General features: G+C 45.4%; 1 protein-coding gene across 3 annotated transcripts in view; it reads left to right on the forward strand.

Annotated features, from left to right (window-relative positions):
• Positions 1 to 23,534, forward strand: part of dop1a (DOP1 leucine zipper like protein A) — a 355,194-nt gene that overhangs the window by 262,666 nt on the left and 68,994 nt on the right. For 2 of the 3 annotated variants that reach the window (XM_041213315.1, XM_041213331.1), the window contains 5 exons: positions 162 to 217; positions 19,301 to 19,405; positions 20,261 to 20,327; positions 20,466 to 20,610; positions 22,525 to 22,607. In XM_041213315.1, the coding sequence (XP_041069249.1) occupies positions 162 to 217; positions 19,301 to 19,405; positions 20,261 to 20,327; positions 20,466 to 20,610; positions 22,525 to 22,607 (456 nt within the window). The remainder of the gene's footprint in view (positions 1 to 161; positions 218 to 19,300; positions 19,406 to 20,260; positions 20,328 to 20,465; positions 20,611 to 22,524; positions 22,608 to 23,534) is intronic. The other variant, XM_041213322.1, reaches the window with a different exon arrangement.

Consider the following 23,534-nt stretch of genomic DNA (forward strand, 5'->3'; position numbering starts at 1 on the left):
ATACTCATTTGTACAGTGGAGCACCAGTGGGCATTGCAGACATGGTAAAGGCATGTGGCAGTCAGCGTGTGGTGATGACCAAAGGTTACTTATTTAAAAAAGATACAAGAAACTTCTATTTATAATTAGGCAATTTGTCTTACAAGTGTTTTATGTTTCAGAAACAGCTCCCACTGGAAGTTTGTATGCTGCAGTTTTTCTATGCATATGTACAAAGGTAATGTGCTTCAATTGTACTGTATATATCCCTTACTATCCAGAACATTCCTATACAATTTGTGGGATGCAAATCAGTTTTCCTGATGAAGGACTTCAGTTTAATCCAGTCAGATTAAAGCCATGTGAAGATCTTTAGTTTTAGGACGATTCTAGGCGTCGGCAATTTATTTTAGATTTTCATCAGCAAAATAAAAGCAATACATCTGGATTATGTATCTGGGTATGGTTGCATCATGGTTATGTTAATAGACTAGTAATCCAGGAGCCAGGGCTAGTGATCTAACTATATGTTCAAATCCCACCATGGCTGAGAAATTTAAGTTCAATTGATAAATAAAATCTGAAATAAAAAACTGGTTCAGTATTAGTGATCATGAAATTTATCTGGTTTAGTATTCTCCTTCATGGACGGAAATGTGCTGTGCTTATCTGGTTGGGCTTCTGTGTGACTATGGAACCAGAGCAAAGCAGTTGACTCTTAACTACTCTCTGAAATTGTCTAACAAGCCTTCATATTCAAGAAAGTGGCTCAGCGCCATCTTTTCAAGAGCAGTTAAGGATCGGCAATAAATGCCAGCAACACCCACATCAAGAATATATTTAATTTTGTGCCTTTTTTACAGCAGAGTTACTATGATGAACGTGGTTGACCCTCTGCCACTAATTGAGTCTGATGCCTTGTCTGTACCACAGAAGCAATTACATGCACAGTCCTAACTCCTGTTTTTAAAACTAGTTTGACCAACAGGCTGAGGTGGGAGGGTGAGTTGGCAATTGCAGTGAAAGTGAACATAAAACCAGACCACATGCTATGTTTTCCTCTTGTCTGTCTTTAAAGGTCTTTCAATTTAGATACTTGTTTCAAAGAACGAAATGTGTTCTTTTTTTAAAAAAAATGGTATTTACAAAACCTTAAATTTCCCTTAACCTGTTTTTCTAGACAAGTTTTGCACTGATTCAGTAATACATTAGGTGGAATTTTCTGTGCCTGTTGGCATCGGGTATCATGGTGGGAGTGAGCGGACAATATGGCAGGAAGGCCAAAAATCAGTTTCACTCTATCGTGAAACCAGTTTATGATAGTCTGATCCACCCATCAGTGGCAAGCTGCCTTACCCGCTGCCAAATGTAAGGAACTTAATTTTAATGCATCTACATTAGCCCTGCTCGCTGGAATCATTCCCCGTGCTGGATCATCCAGGCACAACAGCATTTATAAGGCATGCACCTGGCAACTTGGAGATGAGTCCACACTAACGTAGCACAGCGGCCTGAGTGTGGAGCAGAGACAAGGTAGAATGAGGCTCATGCTGCATCTCGCACTTTGGAGAAGCAAATCATTGGAATGTTGCAGATGAGGTTCCGGTGCCTGGACCAGTCTGGTGAAACCTGCAGTACAGTCCACAGAGGGTGTCAAGCATTGTCTTCACCTGCTGTGCCCTTCACAACCTGGTGCTGCAGTGTTGAGGAGGAGCTGCATGTCCCCTACAATGAAGAGGATGTCAACAAGGATGGGGATGAGGAGGTCCTCGAAGGCATGGATGATGGTGATGGCATTGCACTAGCTAGATGAGGCAGGCGCGCTCGGGAGGCCCTCATAGAGCTAGATTCCTGAAGGATGATGACAACATGTAGCAAGGAGACACCATAGATCCTCGCATTGCATCTGTGAATGTTTGACTCCTGTCTGGCTGATGGCAGCACACGTACCATCTGTGATAAGGCTCCTGTCATGGAGACACAGCAGATGTCCGTAGCCCCTACATTCCAGGAGGATGATGATGACATGCAGTGGGGACACTCCATAGATCCTCACATAGCTTATGTGAATGTCTGACTGCTGTCTGGTGAATGGCAGCTAGCTTGCACCCTGTGAACAGAGTCGTATCATGGAGATGCAGCGAGGAAATTTTAACTTCTCCTGATCCATGGCATCCTTCGTGAGCTGAACCCTCCAGGAACAGACTGGACACAGATGCTGATGAGATGGGGGAGTATGGCCAGTCACACCTCTTAAGATGCTGAGAGCACACAGAGAGAATGACGGGCTCTGTGCCGCCGGCCCAGGACATTCTGGCAGCAATGATTAAGCCCCATTGAGGTGCAGGCATGACTGATGTGTCCAGTGACTGTGAAGGTGCACCATCAGTGTGCTGGAAAGGTTGCACAAAACATAGGGAGGAGTCCCTGGACTGCAACACCTGCCTTTATCTTGTGCAGGGATCAAGGTTTCACATCTGAGTGACATGAACACTGCCCATCAGAATAGGGAGTCATCAGCAAGGAGATATTCTTGGAAGTTTATTTATAATAGTGAACATTATGCACCAGTGATTAACACCCATGACCAGGCTGTGCAACTACATCTTCCTAACCTTGCTGCTACTTGTTGGTGCTCCCAGGGTATCCACAGCGAAGGCGAAGGCAACCTGATGACTGCTACACCTTGTCTGTGATGATCTTGGTGGATGTCCTCTGGAGGGCCGAGACTTGGAGGGCCCATGGCCTGCTTTCGGGGTCCTGTGTGGCAGTGGCACCCTCCTCGGCCTGTGGAGCTGGAGCCGCTGGGTACGCAGGAAGAGGGGATTTGGATGGTCGGACACTCTGGAGTCACCTGGATGGATGGCCCCAGGGTGTGCACCTGCTGATCCACCTCCCTATGGATGCCTGAGGGTCCCTGGCTGACTCCTTGAGGAGAAGGGGAAGCTGGAGTGAGATCAAGCTGCCCTGCACCCCCCCCCCTCACATTGACACTGTTGGAAGCCAATTATGATGTCAGCGATTTCAGCCCACACAGCAGTGCAGGACCCATGTCCTAGACCAAGATCTCTATGGCGCCCACCACCCTGCCAATGTTGACGTCAATGCGATGGCATGATGGGGTGATCACCTCGGATTCAAGGCGGACTCTTTCATCGTGCCTTGCAATCTGAGGTGTGCAGCTGCCATCCCTTCCTGCTGCTCTACTGATTGTTGCTGCAGCTCCAACAACTGATTGAAGACCAAGTCCAGAGGCTCATTATCTGACTCGGACTCAGCAGATCCCTTGCCTCCAGCAGTCCTCCCAGTGCTGGTGACCCCAGGTGTCCCTGCCTCTGCCTGCTGTGCTCAACAGATTGTGAACCCGAGCCTGCTGTACTCTTAGGTCCCACCAAGGTTTGTGTCACTGCGTTTGGTGGAGGGTGTGGGTGAGCGCCGTGATGGGTCTTTAAGGATGCTGTCTTCAGGGTCCATATCCGAGGTGCTGTCAGCATTGGAGTTGAGGGCGTAGGTTGCCTGAGGGCGATGTGGCAGATGTGCCTGGAGAGTAAGTTTGAGATTATTAGTACATTGCTGCTGTGGTACACAGAACAATGGACTCACAGTTGAGTTGCCAGAGGGGCGATCTGGTGCATGATCCCCACTTGGATGCTAGGCGCCGACTACATCGTCTCTGCAGGAATGGTCCATGTCTTCTCCGGCCAGCTGTAACGCACAGTCTTCGAAGGGAATGAAGACCTGATGTCCAGCACTAGCCTGAGACCTTTCCCTTTTATTGTGCATGATTTTGTCCTGCATGAAGACAGATGAAGAGGTGTGAGCAAGTCGAATGCCTGGCCAAATGAGAAGGATGCCAGGCATACGTGTGTGTTGAGTGGAGCCATGAGTGGGATGAGGAGGCAATCACTAGAGGAGAGGAGGCCAGATGGAGATGTGAGGGTGTGTTTGAGAGAGTGAGTGGTGATGTCCCTTGAGCTGGCAGTGAGTGAGATGCCAGTGAATATGTGATGGACTTGAGTGTGTGAGTTTACAGTGTTGAGATGGTTGATTTACCCAGCAGCATGGATGGATCATTAATCCTCTTTCTGCACTGGTTGGCCGACCTCTTGGGGGCAGCTTTGGCACTGACCACTGGATTGGTGATGTTGCTGCCCCTCCTGCGGCCAGAACAAAGGACATCACGGCAGGCCTCCACGGCACCCAAAAGGTGTTCCAGCGATGCGACACTGAATTGGGGGTGGGGGGCGGCTACAGCTTTCTTGCCTTTCAGGGAAGACCTGGGCTGGAAGCACTGAGAGTTGTGTGCTTGGTTGCACTTTAAATATGGTACCCAGCGTGAGGAAGTGGCAAGGACATACCAATTAGGGACAGGAGTAGGCCACCCAGCCCCTCAAGCCTGCTCCGCCATTCAATAAGATCACGGCTGATCTGATTGTAACCTCAACCCTACATTCCTGCCTACCCCCGATAATCTTTCACCCCTTTGTTAACCAAGAATCTATATAGCTCTGCCTTGAAAATATTCAAAGACTCTGCTTCCACCGCCTTTTGAGGAAGAGAGTTCAAAGAGTCATGACCCCTCTGAGAGAAAAAATTTCTCCTCATCCCTGTCTTAAATGAACGACCCCTTATTTTTAAACAGTGACACCTAGTTCTACTGTGTGACCCACAAGAGGAAACATATTATGTCATCTTCAATATTGTAAAAAGTTGAGTTCCCAGCACTGATCCCTGTGGCGCACCACTCGTCACATCCTGCCAACCACAAAAAGATCCATTTATGCCAACTCTTTGCTTCCTGTTAGCTAGCCAATCTTTTATCCATGCCAATATGTTACCCCTACAATATGAGCTTTTATTTTCTACAACAACCTTTGATGTGGCACCTTATCAAATGCCTTCTGGAAATCTAATCCACCAGTTCCCCTTTATCCACAGCACCTGTGATTCCTTCAAAGAACTCCAGTAAATTGGTTAAACATGATTTCCCATTCAAAAAACCATGTTGACTCTGCCTTGAATTTTTCTAAGTGCCCTGCTATGACACCTTTAATAATAGCTTCTAATGTTTTCCCTGTGAGATGTTAGGCCAACTGGCCTGTAGTTTCCTTCTTTCTGTCTCCCTCCCTCTTTGATTAAAGGACTTACATTTGCTATTTTCCAATCCAATGGAACCTTTCCTGAATCTAGAGAATTTTGGAAAATTAAAACCAATCCATCAACTATCTCACTATCAACATCCTGGGGGTTACTATTGACCATTCTTGTAAATCTCTGTACTCTCCCTCGAAAGCAATTACATCCTTCTTGTAATGTGGTGACCAGAACTGTACGCAGAATTCTAGCTGTGGAGTAGCCAGCATTTTACACAGGTCCATCATTACATCTCTGCTTTTGTATTCTAAACCTTTTTCAAAAAAGGAAAGCATTCCATATGCTTTCTTTACTACTCTATCCATCTGTCCTGCCACCTTCAGGGACCTGTGAACATGCACACCAAGATCTCTCACTTCATCTATTCCTCCCAATATTCTCCCACTTATTGTATATTCCCTTGCTTTGTTTGCCCTCCCCAAATGCATTACCTCACACTTCTCCGATTGAACTCCATCTGCCACTTTTCTACCCGCTCAACCAAACCGTTGTTATCATTCTGGAGACAAGTTATCATTTTCATTATCAACTACACTGCCAATTTTTGTGTCATCTTCAAATTTCCCAATCATGCCACCCACGTTTAAGTACAAATCATTCATATATAAAACAAACAGCAAGGGCCCCAACACTGAGCCCTGTGGAACGCCACTGGAAACCGTTTTCCATTCGCAAAAACATCTGTCAACCATTATCCTTTGTTTCCTGTTGCTGAGCCAATTTTGAAGTCAACTCGCCACATTCCCCTGTATCCCATGGGCTTTTACTTTTCTGACCAGTCTGCTACATGGGACCTTATCAAATGCCTTACTAAAATTCATGTTGATAACATCCGCTGCACTACCCTCATCAATCCTCCTTGTTACTTCCTCAAAAAATTCAATTAAATTAGTAAGACATGATCTTCAACTAACAAAACCATGCTGATTAATCCATTCCGTTCCATTCCAAGTGACAGTTTACTCTGTCCCTCAGAATTGTTTCTAATAATTTGCCCACCATAGTAGTCGGACTAAATAGCCTATAATTTTTTGGTCCCTCAAACCCTGTTTAAATAATGGTCATTGATGGTGGTCCCTCGGAATCAAGGTTGACACCCGTCAGGCTTGGTGAGACTTCAGATGACAAAGGAGCCCATTTCTGGATGTTCTTCCTCAATTGGGGCATGTTGTTGCACAGAGGAGTGCCTGATCACAGCCCCTGATTGGCTTCCTCCTTCTCTGTCGGCGATGTTCCGCCTTGCCGTTGAGTCACTGAGCCTTGAAGTGACCTGCACCTTGATGGACCAGGTGGTGTCATGCCAAGGATCGGCAGCATTCTCCTCCTAGTCAGTGGTGTTAATGCCTCCATATACCTTTTCCTTTGGCCGCCCTTTGAACATTGGCCAACGGAGAACTGTGAGAAGAGAACCTGCCGAGGGAGGCCGTTTTCAGCTATCCGGATGCAATGGCCCGTCCATCAGAGTTGATTCCACAGGAACAGGGCTCCAATACTGGTAGACTCAGCTTCATGGAGGACGCTCGTGTTAGTCCACGGTCTTCCCATTGGATCCCCAGGATTCGACGCAAGCACCGCGGATGGAAGCTCTCAAGGATCTTAATGTGACGTTGGTAGACAGTCCATGTTTCGCTGCAGTAGAGGAGGGTGGTCAACACAATGGCCTTATAAACCAGAACCTTTGTTGACTTGCAAAGGTCTAGCACAGTTGACATGGTGTTGGACTTCCTCATCGATGGTAGTCCCTTGGGAGAGCTGGCTGCTGGGATAAGGGAAGTATTGCGCATACTCCAGAGCCACCCCATCTATGTGAATGGCGCAGGGGATGCTCAACTGGCCCGGGGATGGTTGGTGAAGAACCTCCGTCTTGGCAATGTTTAAGGACAAGCTAAGCCTCTTATATGAGGCATTGAAGAGATCAAGTGTCCTTTGCATGTCCTGTACAGAGTGAGCCATCACACAGCAGTCATCCACAAACTGAAGGTCATGGATGTCCATCGTGGTGAGTTTTGTTTTTGCCCAGAAGCGACCAAGCTTCTGTCCATACAGGAAACTCTTTAATGCTGACACCAGCAGTAAAGACCAGGTGATAGGTCATTTTGGATGAGGGGACGGTCAGGTAAACAGTGAACAAGGTGGGGAAGATCACAACCTTGTTTGATCCCAGTGCAGATGTGAAAGTGTCAGTTTCAGATCCTCCACTCAGGATGGTGACTGTCATGTTCTCATACAGGAGTTTCAGGACGGTGACAAACTTCAATAGGCAATCAAAGCATTGGAGGACAATCCATAGAGCTTCGTGATTTATAGAATCAAACGCCTTGGTCAGGTCGATGAAGATGAGGAACAATTCTTGATTTTGCTCCCAACATTTTTCCTGGATCTGCTTAGTCAAAAAGAGCATGTCCACAGCATTCCGGGATGGTTGGAAGCCACACTGGGTTTCCGGGAGGATCTCCCCAGTGACCAGACGAAGGCGATTCATGAGGATGTGGGCCAGGATCTTACCCACGATGGACAGGAGGGAATTCTTCCTGTAGTTTTCACAATCAGATTTTTCCCATTTCTTGTGGATAGTAATGATGGTCGCATTTTTGAAATCCCAGGGTATGTCCTCTTCATCTCAGAGGTGGAGGATGAACTGGGCTGGAGTCGTGACCTTGGCTGATAGCTGCCAGCATGGTCGACCTCTTCGGATATACCGTCTGACCCACAAGCTTAGTTGGTTTCCATCTGCTGGATGGCCTGCTTAAACTCATCGATGGTTGGTGGATCGCCAAGTGAATCCCCCACAGGATGATGTAGGATGGTTTGGAGGGTCTCCTCCGATATGGTGAAGTCCCGATGGAGGAGCAGTTTGAAGTGTTTCTTCCAACGCAGACGGATGGCATTGTCATCCTTGAGCAGCTGGGAACCTGTGACTGGAGAGGGTTTTGTCTGGTCAAGTGGGGTCCAGGATCATCGTAGTAGCCTGGAGGAAGTTGTGCATGTCGTGCTGGCGTAGGCCTGAATCTCCTGTGCCTTCTCCACCCACCAGTTTTTCTTCATGTCTGGAATGCTTCACTGGACCTCAGCCTTCAGTTGGTGGTACACTGCCATTATTCACCAGGTACTTGGGAGACTTTGCCAGGAGATGAAGGCTGCTCGCTTTCCTGCGAGGAGATCACGGATTGCAGTGTCATTGCTGTCAAACAAGCCCTGGCTTCATCGTGGCGCAAACCCAATAGTCTGTGCACAGGTGCCTAGGACAGCGGACTTGAGTTGCTCCCAATATGCCTGGATGGAAATGGCATCAGTAATGGGCACTTGCTCCAGTGCCTGGAACTCTTCCCGCAGTCCCAAGTCCTTCAAAGCTGCACTACATTCAGCTTTCTCCAGGAGGCTTTTTGGGTCCTCTGGTGTCCCTCCAGTACGTCCTCTCTCAGTATGCTTATTGCATCTAATACTTCACACTCCTCCTCTTTAACTAGAATATCTGTTAAGTTTGTTATGGGCAAAGAAATCGACAAGTTGCAAAAAAAGTTTTGAATTGGGGGAGAGTGGATTTTAGTAAAATAAGGCAGGATCTGGCCAAGGAAGACTAGGAACAGTTACTTGTGGGGAAATCTACAGAGGAACAGTGGGGGGTGTTTAAAAAGGAAATGGGGAGGGTACAGGCTCAACATGTTCCCTCTAAGGTGATAAGAAGGAGTAACAAGCCCAGAGAACCATGGATGACCAGAGATATTCAGGATATGATGAAAAGGAAAAGAGAGGCTTTTAGTAGGTACAAGGGAAGCAAATCAGCAGAGGCGTTAGTGGAGTACAGACAGTGCAGGGTGGAGCTTAAGAAAGCAATTAGGAGAGCAAAGAGGGGATATGAGAAAGCTCTGGCTGGTAAAAGTAAGGAAAATCCCAAGATATTCTATAAGTATATCAATGGGAAGGGGATAACCAGGGAAAGAGTAGGGCCAATTAAGGACCAAGTGGGCAAGCTATGGGTGGAGCCAGAGGACATCGCTAGAGTGTTGAATGAATACTTCACGTCAGTCTTCACCCAAGAGAATGAGGATGAAGGTATGGAACTCGGGGAAAGAGACTGTGAGGTTCTTGATATAGGGAGTGACAAGGTATTGGTGGTCCAAAACAAAAACAGAATTACCTTGGAAAACTCAGCAGGTCTGGCAGCATCGGCGGAGAAAAAAAGAGTTGATGTTTCGAGTCCTCATGACCCTTCGACAGAACTGATTGAATGTTAGAAGAGGGGTGAAATATATGCTGGTTTAAGGTCGGGGGTCTGTGGGAAGAGAAGTGGGGGGGGAGCGGTGGTGTGGTTATAGGGACAAGCAAGCAGTGATAGGAGCAGATAATCAAAAGATGTCACAGACAATAGAACAAAGAAGTGTTGAAGGTGGTGATATATTACCCGCATGGGCCCCAGCTATGCCTGTCTCTTTATGGGGTATGTGGAACATTCCTTGTTCCAGTCCTACTCTGGCCCCCTCCCACAACTCTTTCTCCGATACATTGATGATTACTTCCGTGCTGCTTCATGCTCTTGTCGGGACTTGGAAAAGTTTATTAATTTTGCTTCCAATCTCCACTCCTCCATCATTTTCACATGGTCCATCTCTGACACTTCCCTTCCCTTCCTTGACCTCTCTGTCTCAATTTCTGGCAATAGACTGTCTACCAATATCCATTACAAGCCTAACGACTCCCACAGCTACCTCGACTACAGCTCCTCACACCCCGCTTCCTGTAAGGACTCCATCCCATTCTCTCAGTTCCTTCGCCTCCGTCGCATCTGTTCTGATGATGCTACCTTCAAAAACAGTTCCTCTGACATGTCCTCCTTCTTCCTTAACCAAGGTTTTCCACCCACGGTCGTTGACAGGGCCCTCAACCGTGTCCGGCCGATCTCCCGTGCATCCGCCCTCATGCCTTCTCCTCCCTCCCAGAAACATGATAGGGTCCCCCTTGTCCTCACTTATCACCCCACCAGCCTCCGCATTCAAAGGATCGTCCTCCGCCATTTCCGCCAACTCCAGCATGATGCCACCACCAAACACATCTTACCCTCACCGCCCCCCTGGTGGCATTCCATAGGGATCGTTCCCTCCGGGACACCCTGGTCCACTCCTCCATCACCCCATACTCCTCAACCCCTACCTATGGCACCTCCCCATGCCCACGCAAAAGATGCAACACCTGCCTCTTCACTTCCTCTCTCCTCACCTTCCAAGGGCCTAAACACTCCTTTCAAGTGAAGCAGCATTTCACTTGCATTTCCCCCAACTTACTCTACTGCATTCGTTGCTCTCAATGCGGTCTCCTCTACATTGGAGAGACCAAACGTAAACTGGGCGACCGCTTTGCAGAACACCTGCGGTCTGTCCGCAAGAATGACCCAAACCTCCCCGTCGCTTGCCATTTTAACACTCCACCCTGCTCTCTTGCCCACATGTCTGTCCTTGGCTTGCTGCATTGTTCCAGTAAAGCCCAACGCAAACTGGAGGAACAGCACCTCATCTTCCGACTAGGCACTTTACAGCCTTCCGGACTGAATATTGAATTCAACAACTTTAGATCTTGAACTCCCTCCTCCATCCCCACCCCCTTTTCATTTTTTCCCCCTTCCTTTTATTTTTTCCAATAATTTATATAGATTTTTCTTTTCCCACCTATTTCCATTATTTTTAAATCTTCTATGCCGGGCTAGTCTTTCCACCCCACCCCCACAAGAGCTGTACCTTGAGTGCCCTGCGATCCATTCTTAATTAGCACATTTGTTTAGATAATATCACCACCTTCAACACTTCTTTGTTCCATTGTGACATCTTTTGATTATCTGCTCCTATCACTGCTTGCTTGTCCCTACAACCACACCACACCACCCCCCCCCCACTTCTCTTCCCCCCACCCCCCAACCTTAAACCAGCATATATTTCACCCCTCTTCTAACATTCAATCAGTTCTGTCGAAGGGTCATGAGGACTCGAAACGTCAACTCTTTTCTTCTCCGCCGATGCTGCCAGACCTGCTGAGTTTTTCCAGGTAATTCTGTTTTTGTTTTGGATTTCCAGCATCCGCAGTTTTTTGCTTTTATCAAGGTATTGTTGGTGTTGGCAGGCTTAAAAGTGAACAAATCTCCCGATCCGGATGATTTGTGTCCCAGACTGCTGAGGGAGGCAAGGGAGGAGATTCAAGGGGCTCTGACCCAAATTTTTAATTCCTCTCTGGCCACGGGGGAGGTGCCAGAGGACTGGAGAACAGCTAATGTGGTTCCACAATTTAAGAAGGGTTGCAGAGATAAGCCAGGGAACTACAGGCCAGTGAGTCTCACGTCAGTGGTAGGGAAATTATTTGAGAAAGTTCTGAAGGAGAGTATCTATCTCCACTTGGAGAGGCAAAGTTTGATTAGGGATAGTCAGCATAGCTTTGTCAGAGGGAGGTCATGCCTAACAAATTTGATTGAATTTTTTGAGGAGGTGACCTGGTGTGTAGATGAGGGTAGTGCAGTTGATGTAGTTTATCTGGATTTCAGCAAAGCCTCTGACAAAGTCCCACATGGGAGACTTATAAAGAAGGCAAAACAAAAACAGAATTACCTGGAAAAACTCAGCAGGTCTGGCAGCATCGGCGGAGAAGAAAAGAGTTGACGTTTCGAGTCCTCATGACCCTTCGCCAGTTCTGTCGAAGGGTCATGAGGACTCGAAACGTCAACTCTTTTCTTCTCCGCCGACGCTGCCAGACCTGCTGAGTTTTTCCAGGTAATTCTGTTTTTGTTTTGGATTTCCAGCATCCGCAGTTTTTTTGTTTTTATAAAGAAGGCAAATGCACATGGGATGCAGGGTAATTTGACAATGTGGATTCAAAATTGGCTTAGTTGTAGGAGGCAGAGGGTGATGACAGAAGGATGCTTTAGTGACTGGAAGCCAGTGTCCAGTGGCGTACCACAGGGATCTGTGCTGGGTCCCCTATTATTTGTCATTTATATAAACGTAGTAGATGACTATGCCGGGGGGTAGGATTAGTAAGTTTGCTGATGATACAAAGATTGGCCGGGTGGTTAACAGTGAAGTTGAGTGTCTTGGGCTACAGGAAGATATAGATGGGATGGTCAAATGGGCAGATAAGTGGCAGATGGAATTTAACCCTGAAAAGTGTGAGGTGATACACTTTGGAGGGAGTAATTTGACAAGGAAGTATTCAATGAACGGCATGGCACTAGGAAGTTCTGAGGAACAAAGGGACCTTGGCGTGTGTGTCCATAGATCTCTGAAGGCAGGGGGGGCATGTTAGTGGGGTGGTGAAAAAGGCATATGGGACACTTGTCTTTATCAATTGAGGCATAGATTACAAAAGTAGGGAGGTCACGTTGGACTTGCATAGAACCTTGGTGAAGCCACAGCTGGAGTACTGTGTGCAGTTCTGGTCGCCACATTATAGGAAGGATGTGATTGCACTGGATGGGGTGCAGAGAAGATTCACCAGCATGTTACCTGGGATGAAACATTTAAGTTATGAAGAGACGTTGGATAGACTTGGGTTGTTTTCGTTGGAGCAGAGAAGACTGAAGGGTGACCTGATCGAGGTGTACAAGATTATGAGGGGCATGGACAGGGTGGATAGGGAGCAGCTGTTCCCCTTAGTTGAAGGGTTAGTCACAAGGGGGCATAAGTTCAAGGTGAGGGGCAGGAGGTTTAGGGGGATGTGAGGAAAAACGTTTTTACCCAGAGGGCGGTGACTGTCTGGAATGCACTACCTGGGAGGGTGGTGGAGGCAGGTTGCCTCACATCCTTTGAAAAGTACCTGGATCAGCACTTGGCATGTCGTAACATTCAAGACTATAGGCCAAGTGCTGGTAAATAAGATTAGGTAGATAGGTCAGGTGCTTCTCACGTGTTGGTGGAGACTCGATGGGCCGAAAGGCCTCTTCTGTACTGTGATTCTGTGATCTGTTTCATCCCTCTCTTTAGTGAAGATAGAGACAAAGTATCCATTGAGAAACCCTGCCCACATCTTCAGTATCAAAGCACAAGTTACCATATACATCTCTGATTGGCTCTCCCCTTTCCTTAGTTATTCTCTTGCTCATAATTTTACCTGCCAATATTTTTTCATATCCTCTCTTTGCTTACCTTTTTTACTTCACTCCTGTACTTTCTATATTCCTCTAGGTGTTCTACAGCACTAAGTTTTATGTGATGGTCATAAGCTTTCTTTTTCTGCTTTATCTTACTTTCGATAACCAGGGGGCTCTAGATTTCTCTCTCACTCTCTCACTAACTATTTGGGGGTCTATAGTACACCCCCCATGCCTACCGTAGTGTGGCTGCCCCCTTTTTATTCCTGAGCTCAACCCACATGGCCTCATTTGATACAAAACAAAAACAAAATTACCTTAAAAACTCAGCAGGTTTGACAGTATCTGCGGAGAGGAACACAGTTAACATCTCGAGTCCGTATGACTCTTGAACAGAACTAAGGAAAAATAGAAAGGTGAAATATAAGCTGGTTTAAGGGTGGGGTGGGACAAGTAGAGCTGGATAGAAGGCCAGTGGTAGGTGGAGATAGCCAAAAGATGTCATAGACAAAAGAACAAAAAGGTGTTGACGGTGGTGATATTATCTAAGAAATGTGCTAATGGTGACATTAAGGGTAGAAAGCAGGACGAGCAAGGTACAGAGCCCTAGTGGGTATGGGGGTGGAGGGAAGGGATCAAAATAGGCTAAAAGGTAGAGTTAAAACAATGGATGAAAATACATTTAAAAATAATAGAAATAGGTGGGAAAAGAAAAATCTATATAAATTATTGGAAAAAAGGGGGATTGGAAAGGGGATGGGGATGGAGGAGAGAGTTCATGATCTAAAGTTGTTGAACTCAATATTCAGTCCGGAAGGCTGTAAAGTGCCTAGTCGGAAGATGAGGCGCTGTTCCTCCAGTTTGCATTGAACTTCACTGGAACAATGCAGCAGGCCAAGGACATGTGGGCATGAGAGCAGGGTGGTGTGTTGAAATGGCAAGCAACAGGGAGGTCTGGGTCATGCTTGCGGCCAGAACAAAGGTGTTCCGCAAAGCGGTCACCCAGTCTGCATTTGGTCTCTCCAATGTAGTGGAAACCGCAATGGGAGCAGCGAATGTAGTAGACTAAATTGAGGGAAGTGCAAGTGAAATGCTGCTTCACTTGAAAGGAGTGTTTGGGCCCTTGGACGGTGAGGAGGGGGGAAGTAAAGGGGCATGTGCTGCACCTTTTGCAGTTGCATCGGAAGGCGCAGTGGGAGGTCGTTGAGGTGTAGGGGGTGATGGAGGAATGGACCAGGGTGTCCCAGACCGAACGATCCCTGTGGAATGCAGCTGGGGGGGGAGGGGGGGGTGAAGAGAAGATATGTTTGGTGGTGGCATCATGCAGGAGTTGGCAGAAATGGTGGAGCATGATCCTTTGAATGTGGAGGCTGGTAGTGTGACAAGTGAGGATAAAGGGGACCCTCAGCGATCCTCCACCCCTCTATCACAAACACCAAAATATATCCTGCAGGTCTGCACATGGTTCCCAGGCAGTGTCCATGACTCCGCTATCCTTAGCAGGTCTCAAATCCCTGATGTCTTCCCGGATCCACAGAGGCTACAGGGTTGGCTCCTCAGGGCTACCCGCAGAGATCGTGGCTGATGACGCCTATGCAGCGACCTCAGAACGCAGCCAAGCGAAGATATAAGATATTTTTTAATGTATTTCCATCCATTGTTTTATCTTTACCTTTTAGCCTATTTCGATCCCTTCCCCCACCCCACACAATATCACCACCGTCAACACCTCGTTGTCCTTTTGTCTATGACATCTTTTGGCAATGTCCACCTATCATTGGCCCTTTATCCAGCTCTACCTGTCCCACCCCCCCTTAAACCAGCTTATATTTCACCTCTTTTCTATTTTTCCTTAGTTTTGTTGAAGAGTCATACGGACTCAAAATGTTAACTGTATTCCTCTCCAGCGCAAAATTATGGAGAGTGCAGCATGCAACCACTATCATCAACACACGATCTGTGGAGTACTGCCGTGCACCCCCTAAGCGATCCAGGCATCGGAAGCGCATCTTGAGAAAACCAATGGCTCTCTCCACCACAGCCCTTGTGGAGGCATGGCTCCTATTGTACCGCTGCTCAGCTTCTGTTCTTGAATGGCAGAGAGGTGTCCTGAGCCATTTTCGAAGGGGATAGCCCTTGTCACCCAGCAGCCATCCCTCCAGCCGGGCTGGAGCACTGAAGAGCCCTGGCACCTGGGAGTGTCTGAGGATGTAGGCGTCATGGGAGCTGCCTGGGTACCTTGCACAGACTTGTAGAATCAGCATCCTGTGATCACACACTATCTGCACGTTCATGGAGTGGAATCCCTTCCTGTTGAAGGTACTGGGCTCACCTGCTGGCGCCTTGATGGCCACATGTGTACAGTCTACTGCACCCTGGACACGGGGGAAGCCAGCAATGGCCGCAAAGCCTCTGGCTCTCTGTGCCTGACTTGCCTGGCCCCCACGATAGTGGATGAAGGTCAATGCACACCTGAACAGAGCGTCTGTAACCTGCTTGACACAAGTGTGGTCAGCTGATTGGGAGACACAGCAAGGATCATCCACCGACCCCTGGAAGGAGCCAGAGGAATAGAAATTGAGGGCAGCTGTGAATTTTAGAGTCACTGGCACGGGGTGTCCACCCACATAGGTCGCGGAGATCTCAGGCCCAATCATCTGACAGGTATAGTTGACTATCTCCCTTGAGAGACGGAACCTCCTTCGGCACTGCACCTCAGACATATTGAGGCAGCTGCTTCGCCACCTGTATACCTGGCAGCAGGCTAGTGGCGTCTTCTGTGGCCCCTTCTGCCTTGGACTTACCTCTTTGCCCTGCACCCCTTGTGGTTGCGCCTGACCTCCCAAAGGTGGCTTCCCTGGAGGCTGAACTTTCACTCCTGGCCTCCTCCCCCTTCTAGCCCTCCCTTCCTCCTCAGAGGAGGTGCCTTCAGTGGAGAGTTCAGTTCCCATTCCTGTGCTAAGGAAAGGCTTCCTGAAACATGCAGGCCCAAAAAAAGATTCCTCACAGCAGAATGCTGACCTGAAGGTTGTGAGTCCAGACCAAGCACCTGGTATGCACTTTGAAGTATTGCAGATCACACAGGCAAGTACCAGCAACTTTGAAACATCAATATTTGACAGAGCATTGAGCCCTCTTATCCCATCTGTGGATGAAGTTTATGTGTGCTACCTGCCTGCCTGTTGCACCCATTCGCCGACCCAAAGATTGCACCGGCACCGAAAAATCACCGTCGATTGGCGCTTCAAGAGCCTTAAGTGGCCGGTTAATTAATGGCGGGCAAGCATCGGAGAACAACGCATGCCCACCCAACGAAATATGGCGATGGTGCGCAGTGACGTCGGGATGCTCACCCGACATCACTGTGTGCATTTTACATGCATGCGTGCACACCCATGCCAACAGGAAAATTCTGCCCAGAGAATCAGGATTAATGGGTCTTTTACAGGTTGGAAAGGTGTAACTAGTAGAGTGCCACAAGGATCAGTCCTAGGGCCTCAATTATTTGCTATCTATATTAATGACTTGGAGGAGGGGGCAGAGTGTAATGTATCCAAATTTGCTGACAATACAAAAATAGGTGGGAGGGCATGTTGTAATGAGGACATAAGGAATCTGCAAGGGGATACAGACAGTGAGTGAGTGGACTAAAACTTGGCAGGTGGAGTCTAGTGTAGGAAAGTGTGAGGTCATGCACTTTGATTGGAAGAATCAAAAGGCAGACTATTATTTAAATGGAGACAGACTCCAGAAAAGTGCAGCACAGAGGGATCTGGGTGTTCTTGTGCATGAAACACAAAATGTCAGCATGCAGGTGCAGCAAGTAACTAAGAAGGCAAATGGAATTTAAGCCTGTATTGCTAGGGGGTTGGAGTTTAAAAGAGGGAAGTCTTGTTACAACTGGACAGGGTATTGGTGAGGCCATACCTGGTGTACTGTGTACAGTTTTGGTCCCTGTATTTGAGAAACGACATACTGGCATTGGAGGCAGTTCAAAAGAGATTCACTAGGCTGATTCCTCGGATGAAAGGGTTGACTTATCAAGAATGGCTAAACAGACTAAGCCTTTATTCATTAGAGTTTAGAAGGATGTGGGGTGACTTAACCAAACACCAGGGAAAGGATTTTCACCTTACAAATTCAAAATGAGGTTCTTCCACTGTGGAGCCAGTTGGAGGCTTACAGCTGCCTTTTGACTCACATTGCCTCTGCTCTGCACACCCGAAAACCGCTGAAGTTATACCTACCACTACTGATTGAATTCAAATTCTCATTGTCTCACCAGCCTCTTTGAACTTTACCTTTTAACAATAAAACGCCTTTCATAGTACCAATTTTATTAGTGACATAAACATTTGGCTTGGTATCTGCTAGATAGGCATCAAGTTTTCACCCTACTTGAATGCTCTATTCAAAAAATGCAAATGCACTATATCTCTCTTACATATCAAAACTAGTATGTATCAAAGCACCTAAACAAACTGGCTTTAATCCAATTAAGACATACCCTACAGACTAAGCCTCTATTTCAAAAGAAAAATATTTTCCAAAATATTATATACATTAATAACTTCATGACAGGGACACTCATTTAAAACTGAGATGCGAAGGAAGTTCTTCTCTCAGAGGTTAGTGAATGTCTGGAATTCTCTACCACAGAGAGTTGTGGAGGCTAGATCACAGAAAGTATTTAAAGAGGAGGGAGATAGATTTTTGAATAACGTGGAGTTGAGGGATATGAGGAGCTGGCACGAAAGAGGAGTTGAGGCCTGGTGCAGATCAGTCATGATCTTATTGAATGGCGGGGCAGGCTTGAGGGGCTGAAAGACCTACTCCTGCTTCTATTTCTTATGTTCTTATGAAGTGTGAGGTAATGCATTTGGAGAAGGCTAACAAAGGCAAGGGCATACACAATAAATGGTAGGATAATGAGGAGTATAGATGAATAGAAGGACCTTGGAGTGCATGTCCACAGATGTCTGATGGTAGCTGGACAGGTAAATAAGGTGGTCAAGAAGGCATATGGATACATTAGCCAAATATATGAGCGGGGGGCTATGCTAGAACTGTATAAAACACTGAATAGTCCCCAACTGTAGTACTTTGTGTAGTTCTGGTCAGCGCATTATGGGGAAAATGTGATTGCACTCAAGTGATACAGAGGTTTTTGACTATATTGGACTGGAAAATATTTGTTATATAGAAAGGTTGGATATACTAGGATTGTTTTCCATGGAACAGAGGAAACCGAGGGTTGTTTAATTGAAATGTATAAAATTGAGGGTTCTAGATAGAGTGAGCAGAAAAGCCCTGTTCCCCTTGATTGAGGGATCCCTTACCAGGGGCATAGCTTCAGGATAGGAGGTTTATAGGGGATTCATTGGGAAATGTTTTCACCTGGAGGGTGGTAAGGTTCTAGAGCTCACTGCTTGAAAGGGTAGTAGGGGCAGAAACCCTCTTTCCATTTAAAAAAAGTGCTTGGATACACATTTGAAGTGCCGTAATCCAAAAGGTTTCAAACCAAGAGTCGGAAAGTGGGATTAAGCTGGATGGCTCCTTGTCGGCGAGCACTGAAACGAAGGGCCGAATGGCTTCCACTTGTGGTATAATTTTCTATGATTCTACTAAAGGAAAGTACTGTGATGATGCAGTCAGTAGAGATCCCCACGTAGAAAATAAGTGAAGTATCTAATAATTTTAGTAGCATGGAACCAGCGATCAGTACTGTGCAGCAGTGGAACGTGGGTCACTACTGCTTGTCTATGCATATCTATTGCTGCTGTATTGCAGATATTTCACTGGAAGGAATCAGTAACTGGAGACCAGGTAATTCCAAAAAGGAAGGAAGTAAAATACGTAGGAAAGGTATTGTAATGTTGCTGCTGCTGTGAGCGAATCTGCTAACAGCATGGATGCAGGTTGTCCAATATTTCTTGGCAGCAGGGTAAGACACTACTGGGAAAAAGAGGAAAGTTATTTCGAAAAAGAGAGTGTATTCTCATCCCGCATAAAGTTCAACATAAAGTATAATTAATTTTTGATTGTAATGCTACTCTGTGTAAATTAGCAACTTCCTAACTGGACTTGACCTTCTGTTCACAGGATTTCAGTGCAGAATTTAGCAGACAGCTGGCCATCTCTTTTGACATTGCTGAAAGATTCCGTTCAACTTTATCTACCCCCACCTGCACAATTCCTCATCCTTGGGTAAGAAGGACTACTGAGGTTCTTCAGGGCAGGTGGAGTAGAGAGGCAGGGATTGCATTTTTATGTCTGCATGATCAAACATGGACTTTAATGCTGCTTCTAAATTGGATTTAATAGAGTACTATGGCTACAAACTCCTGACACGTAGTTACTTTGGAGTTGTTGCTGCGTGCATTGAACCTGTGGATCCAGAGCTGGCAGCCTTTCAAGGTTTGACTGTTTGAGGCAGGCTGTCAAATATACACAAGAGTTTTGGGGGAGGGAGAATAGAGTGAAATCAAACTATTTAGAAGTGCTTAGAATTCAAATGTTATGTGAATTGAGAAATTATAAACCAGTTAAATTCAGATTAGTAACATAGAAAAGCTTGACCCTGCTGTCAATACTCATCTAAAAGATGTGTAAAACATAAGAGCTAATTATATGGTTTAGAAGCAATTGTGTGCCTTGCAAACCCATTGTGATTCTTTGAAGAGATAACTAATTTAATGGGCATGGAGTATCTCTTAGATATAATGTGGTGATAATAAGGTGTTCAGTGATCTGCATTAAATGCTCATGTTAATAAAGGTAAAATAGCCAGTTAGAATGAAAAAGAAATGACCAAAAATACAGTACTAGCACTTCCAGAGGAGAATTATAGGTGATGTTACTGTTACTGAACATCACTCCCTTAATCAACACTACCAAGATAGACTAATTGATTATTCGCCTTACTTATTCGACTTTGGTTTTATGTTTTCCTACAATAAAAAACTACATTTCAAAAATAATTAATTGACTGCAAAGTGCGTTGGGATATCCCAAGGATATGGCAGCATTTTTAATACTAGTTTGTTCTTGATTTGTGACTAGAGTACTTAATGAGTTCATTATGAAAAATCCCAATCTGGAAAACAAAAAGGACCAAAGAGACCTTCAGGTAAGAGTAATTTTATCTGATAAATGTACTTGTTCAGTGAATTAATTAATTGATGAATTAATGATAAATCAGTCTTGGTGCATCTATATTGTGCTAATGAGTGACATTTATGGCCTGTCCATGTCTTTGATTTTCTAGGATATCACCCATAAGATAGTGGAGGCCATTGGAACCATTGCAGGCTCCTCTTTGGAACAGACCACCTGGCTGAGGAGGAACCTAGAAGTAAAGGCTTCCCCACAAATTCTAGTAGAAGGAAGCAATGTGGAAAGAGATGTTGAAGGTGTGACTCATTCTAATAGCTATATGAAGGCACCACCCAAGACCATTAATGGAACAGAAATTTTAAAATAGTGTTTGGATAAAATGCTAATCATGTTTAGCTGGGGAGGCATTAGATGCTGAACAAAATAGTTTTTACCAGCTCTCTTAATTGATTAAGTAGGCAGTAATCTTCAGTGTCAACTGAAGGACCAGCCTGCCAAAATCACCATAAAGTATAAAATGGATGCCAACCTTTTCATGTTCATAAATAAATATACCTTCCATCTCCAAGGGAAAAAAATCAAGTCATTTTCTATTTGGAATTAATCTAGCATCAGATACTTCTATGTAATTCAACTGTAAGTAATCTCCTTTAAATTTGAAAAAGACAATGATTTTAAGTAATAAAATAAATAGATTTTGCAATCAACAATGAACAAACAGCGCTAGTCATTCATTATGCATAAAGCTTTCCACACATTTTGTAGGTTTTCCGTGGCAATTTAGCCATTGAGTCATTTAGTCATACAATCTATATAAATGATTTGGATGTGGGGACCAAATATAATATTTCCAAATTTGCAGAAGACACAAAATTAGGTGGGAATATAAGTTGTGAAGAGGATGTAAGGAGATGTCAAGGGGACTTGGAACCCCTAAGTGAATGGGCAAAAGCATGGCAGATGGAATATAATGTGAATAAGTGTATTTGTTAAATGGTGAGAGGCTGGGGAGTGTTGATGCCCAAAAGGATCTGGATGTCCTTGTTCATGAGTCACTAAAGACCAGCATGCAGGTGCAGCAAGCATATTGGAAGGCAAATTGTATGTTGGCCTTCATCGCAAGAGGATTTGAGTAAAGATGTCTTGCTGCAATTGTATAGTGCCTTGGTGAGACTGTATCTGGAGTATTGTGGATAGTTTTAGTCTCCTTATTTAAGGAAGGATGTATTTGCCATTGAGGGAGCGCAACAGAGGGTTCACCAGACTAATCCCTGGGATGGCAGGATTGTCATAGGAGGAGAGATTGAGGAAACTGGGCCTGTATTCTCTAGTGTTTCGCAGAATGAGAGGTGATCTCACTGAAACTTTAAAAATTCTTGCAGGGTGTGAAAAGTTTCTGTGGATAGGATGTTTCCCCTGGTTGGTGGGTCTAGAACCAGGAGACACAATCTCAGAACAAGGGGCAGGCCATTTAAGACTGAGGTGAGGAGAAGTTTCTTTACTCAGAGAATGGTGAATCTTTGGAATTCTCTACCCGAGAGGGCTGTGTAAGCTCAATCACTGAACATGCTCAAGACAGAAATTGATAGATTTCTGGACACTAATGACATCAAGGAATATGGGGATAGTGGGGGAAAATGGTGTAGAGGTAGATGATCAGCCATGATCTGTTTGAATGGTTGGAGTAGGCTTGACTACGCCTGCTTCTATATTCCTAGTCCAATACAGAATGTGTAATCAAGGCAAGCAACAACCTGTCTCTTTAACCAATTAAATTGAAGAATTCTTACTGAAACAGGCAGTGTAAACTAGAGTGTGTAAGTTAGAATGTTTAGTTCAATGTAAAATCATGCATGGAAAGCAAAATAGAGAAAGGAAAAAGATGGCATTGAGTGAGAGGGCTAAAAGAAACAAAAAGAAAAAAAATCTTGTTTTTAAAATTGGCAACAATAATTGAAAGCTGAAGGAACTAAATGCCAGGCATGAAAAAGTAACTTTTCAGTACCTTGTTTGGTTGAGGGAGTTGAAACAAGATACATGCCCTTCTATAAAAATGACACTCAAATGTCAATGGGAGTAATTTAATAACATACAGAGGAAACCCTAAAGTATGTGCTTTCTGGTTTTAATTGGGTTTCATGAAATTTTCAGTCCAAAAGATTTTCTAACACTGTTGTTAATCATATTCTGATCTTTTCTGTCCTGTCCAGATATTATGTTGACCCCAGTGATGGAGACGGCCAGTATCACACCTTCTGTGTATAGTGTACATGCACTGACCTTATTAGCGGAGGTATGGAAACTCTACACATCTTAAATATTTGTTCTGTTCACAACTTTACCCCTCCATGTGCGCACCCCCTCCCCTCCCCACCCCCTTGGGACTTGGGAGGAGTAGGCCATGTGGCCCTTTGAGCTGCTCCACCATTCAATAAGATCATGACTGATCTGGTTGTGGTTTCGGCTCCACTTTCTTGTCTGCACCCTCTAACCCTTGATTTCCTTGTCCGACAAAAATCAATTTAACTCAGCCATGAATAAATTAAGACCCAGCCTCCACCCTCAAGGGAAGATAATTCCACACTCTAATGACTCTCTGAGAGGAAAAAAAACTAATCTCTGTCGTTAAAGGGAGACCTCTAATTCTCAAACTATGTCCCCAAGTTCTAGTTTCCCCCACAAGAGGAAGCATCTTCCCTGTATCCAACTTATCCAATCTCCTCATGATCTTATATGTTTCACTAAGATCACCTGTCATTCTTCTAAACTCCAATGGTTTTAGGCTTAACCTGTTCAACCTTTCTTCATAAAATAAGCCCTTCATCCCAGGAATGAGTCGAGTGAACCTTTTCTGAACTGCCTCTAAAGCAATTATATCTTTTTTTTCAAATAAGGAGACCAAAACTGTATATAGTACTCTAGATGTCATAGGGTCATAGAGTTATGCAGCGCAGAAACAAACCCTTCGGCTCATTGTGTCCATGCCGGCTGCCAAGCACCTATCTATTCTAATCCCATTTTCCAGCACTTGGCCCATAGTCCTGTATGCTATGGTGTTTCAAGTGTTCATCTAAATACCTCTTAAATGTTGTGGGGTTTCCTGCCTCTACCCCACAGGCAGTATGTTCTAGATTCCAACCACCCTCTGGGTGAAAACATTTTTCCTCAAATCCCCTCTAAACCTCCTGCCCATGAACTTAAATTGATGCCCCTGGTTATT

Source organism: Carcharodon carcharias, chromosome 2 (assembly GCF_017639515.1).
Source record: "Carcharodon carcharias isolate sCarCar2 chromosome 2, sCarCar2.pri, whole genome shotgun sequence".
Classification (NCBI taxonomy): domain Eukaryota; kingdom Metazoa; phylum Chordata; class Chondrichthyes; order Lamniformes; family Lamnidae; genus Carcharodon; species Carcharodon carcharias.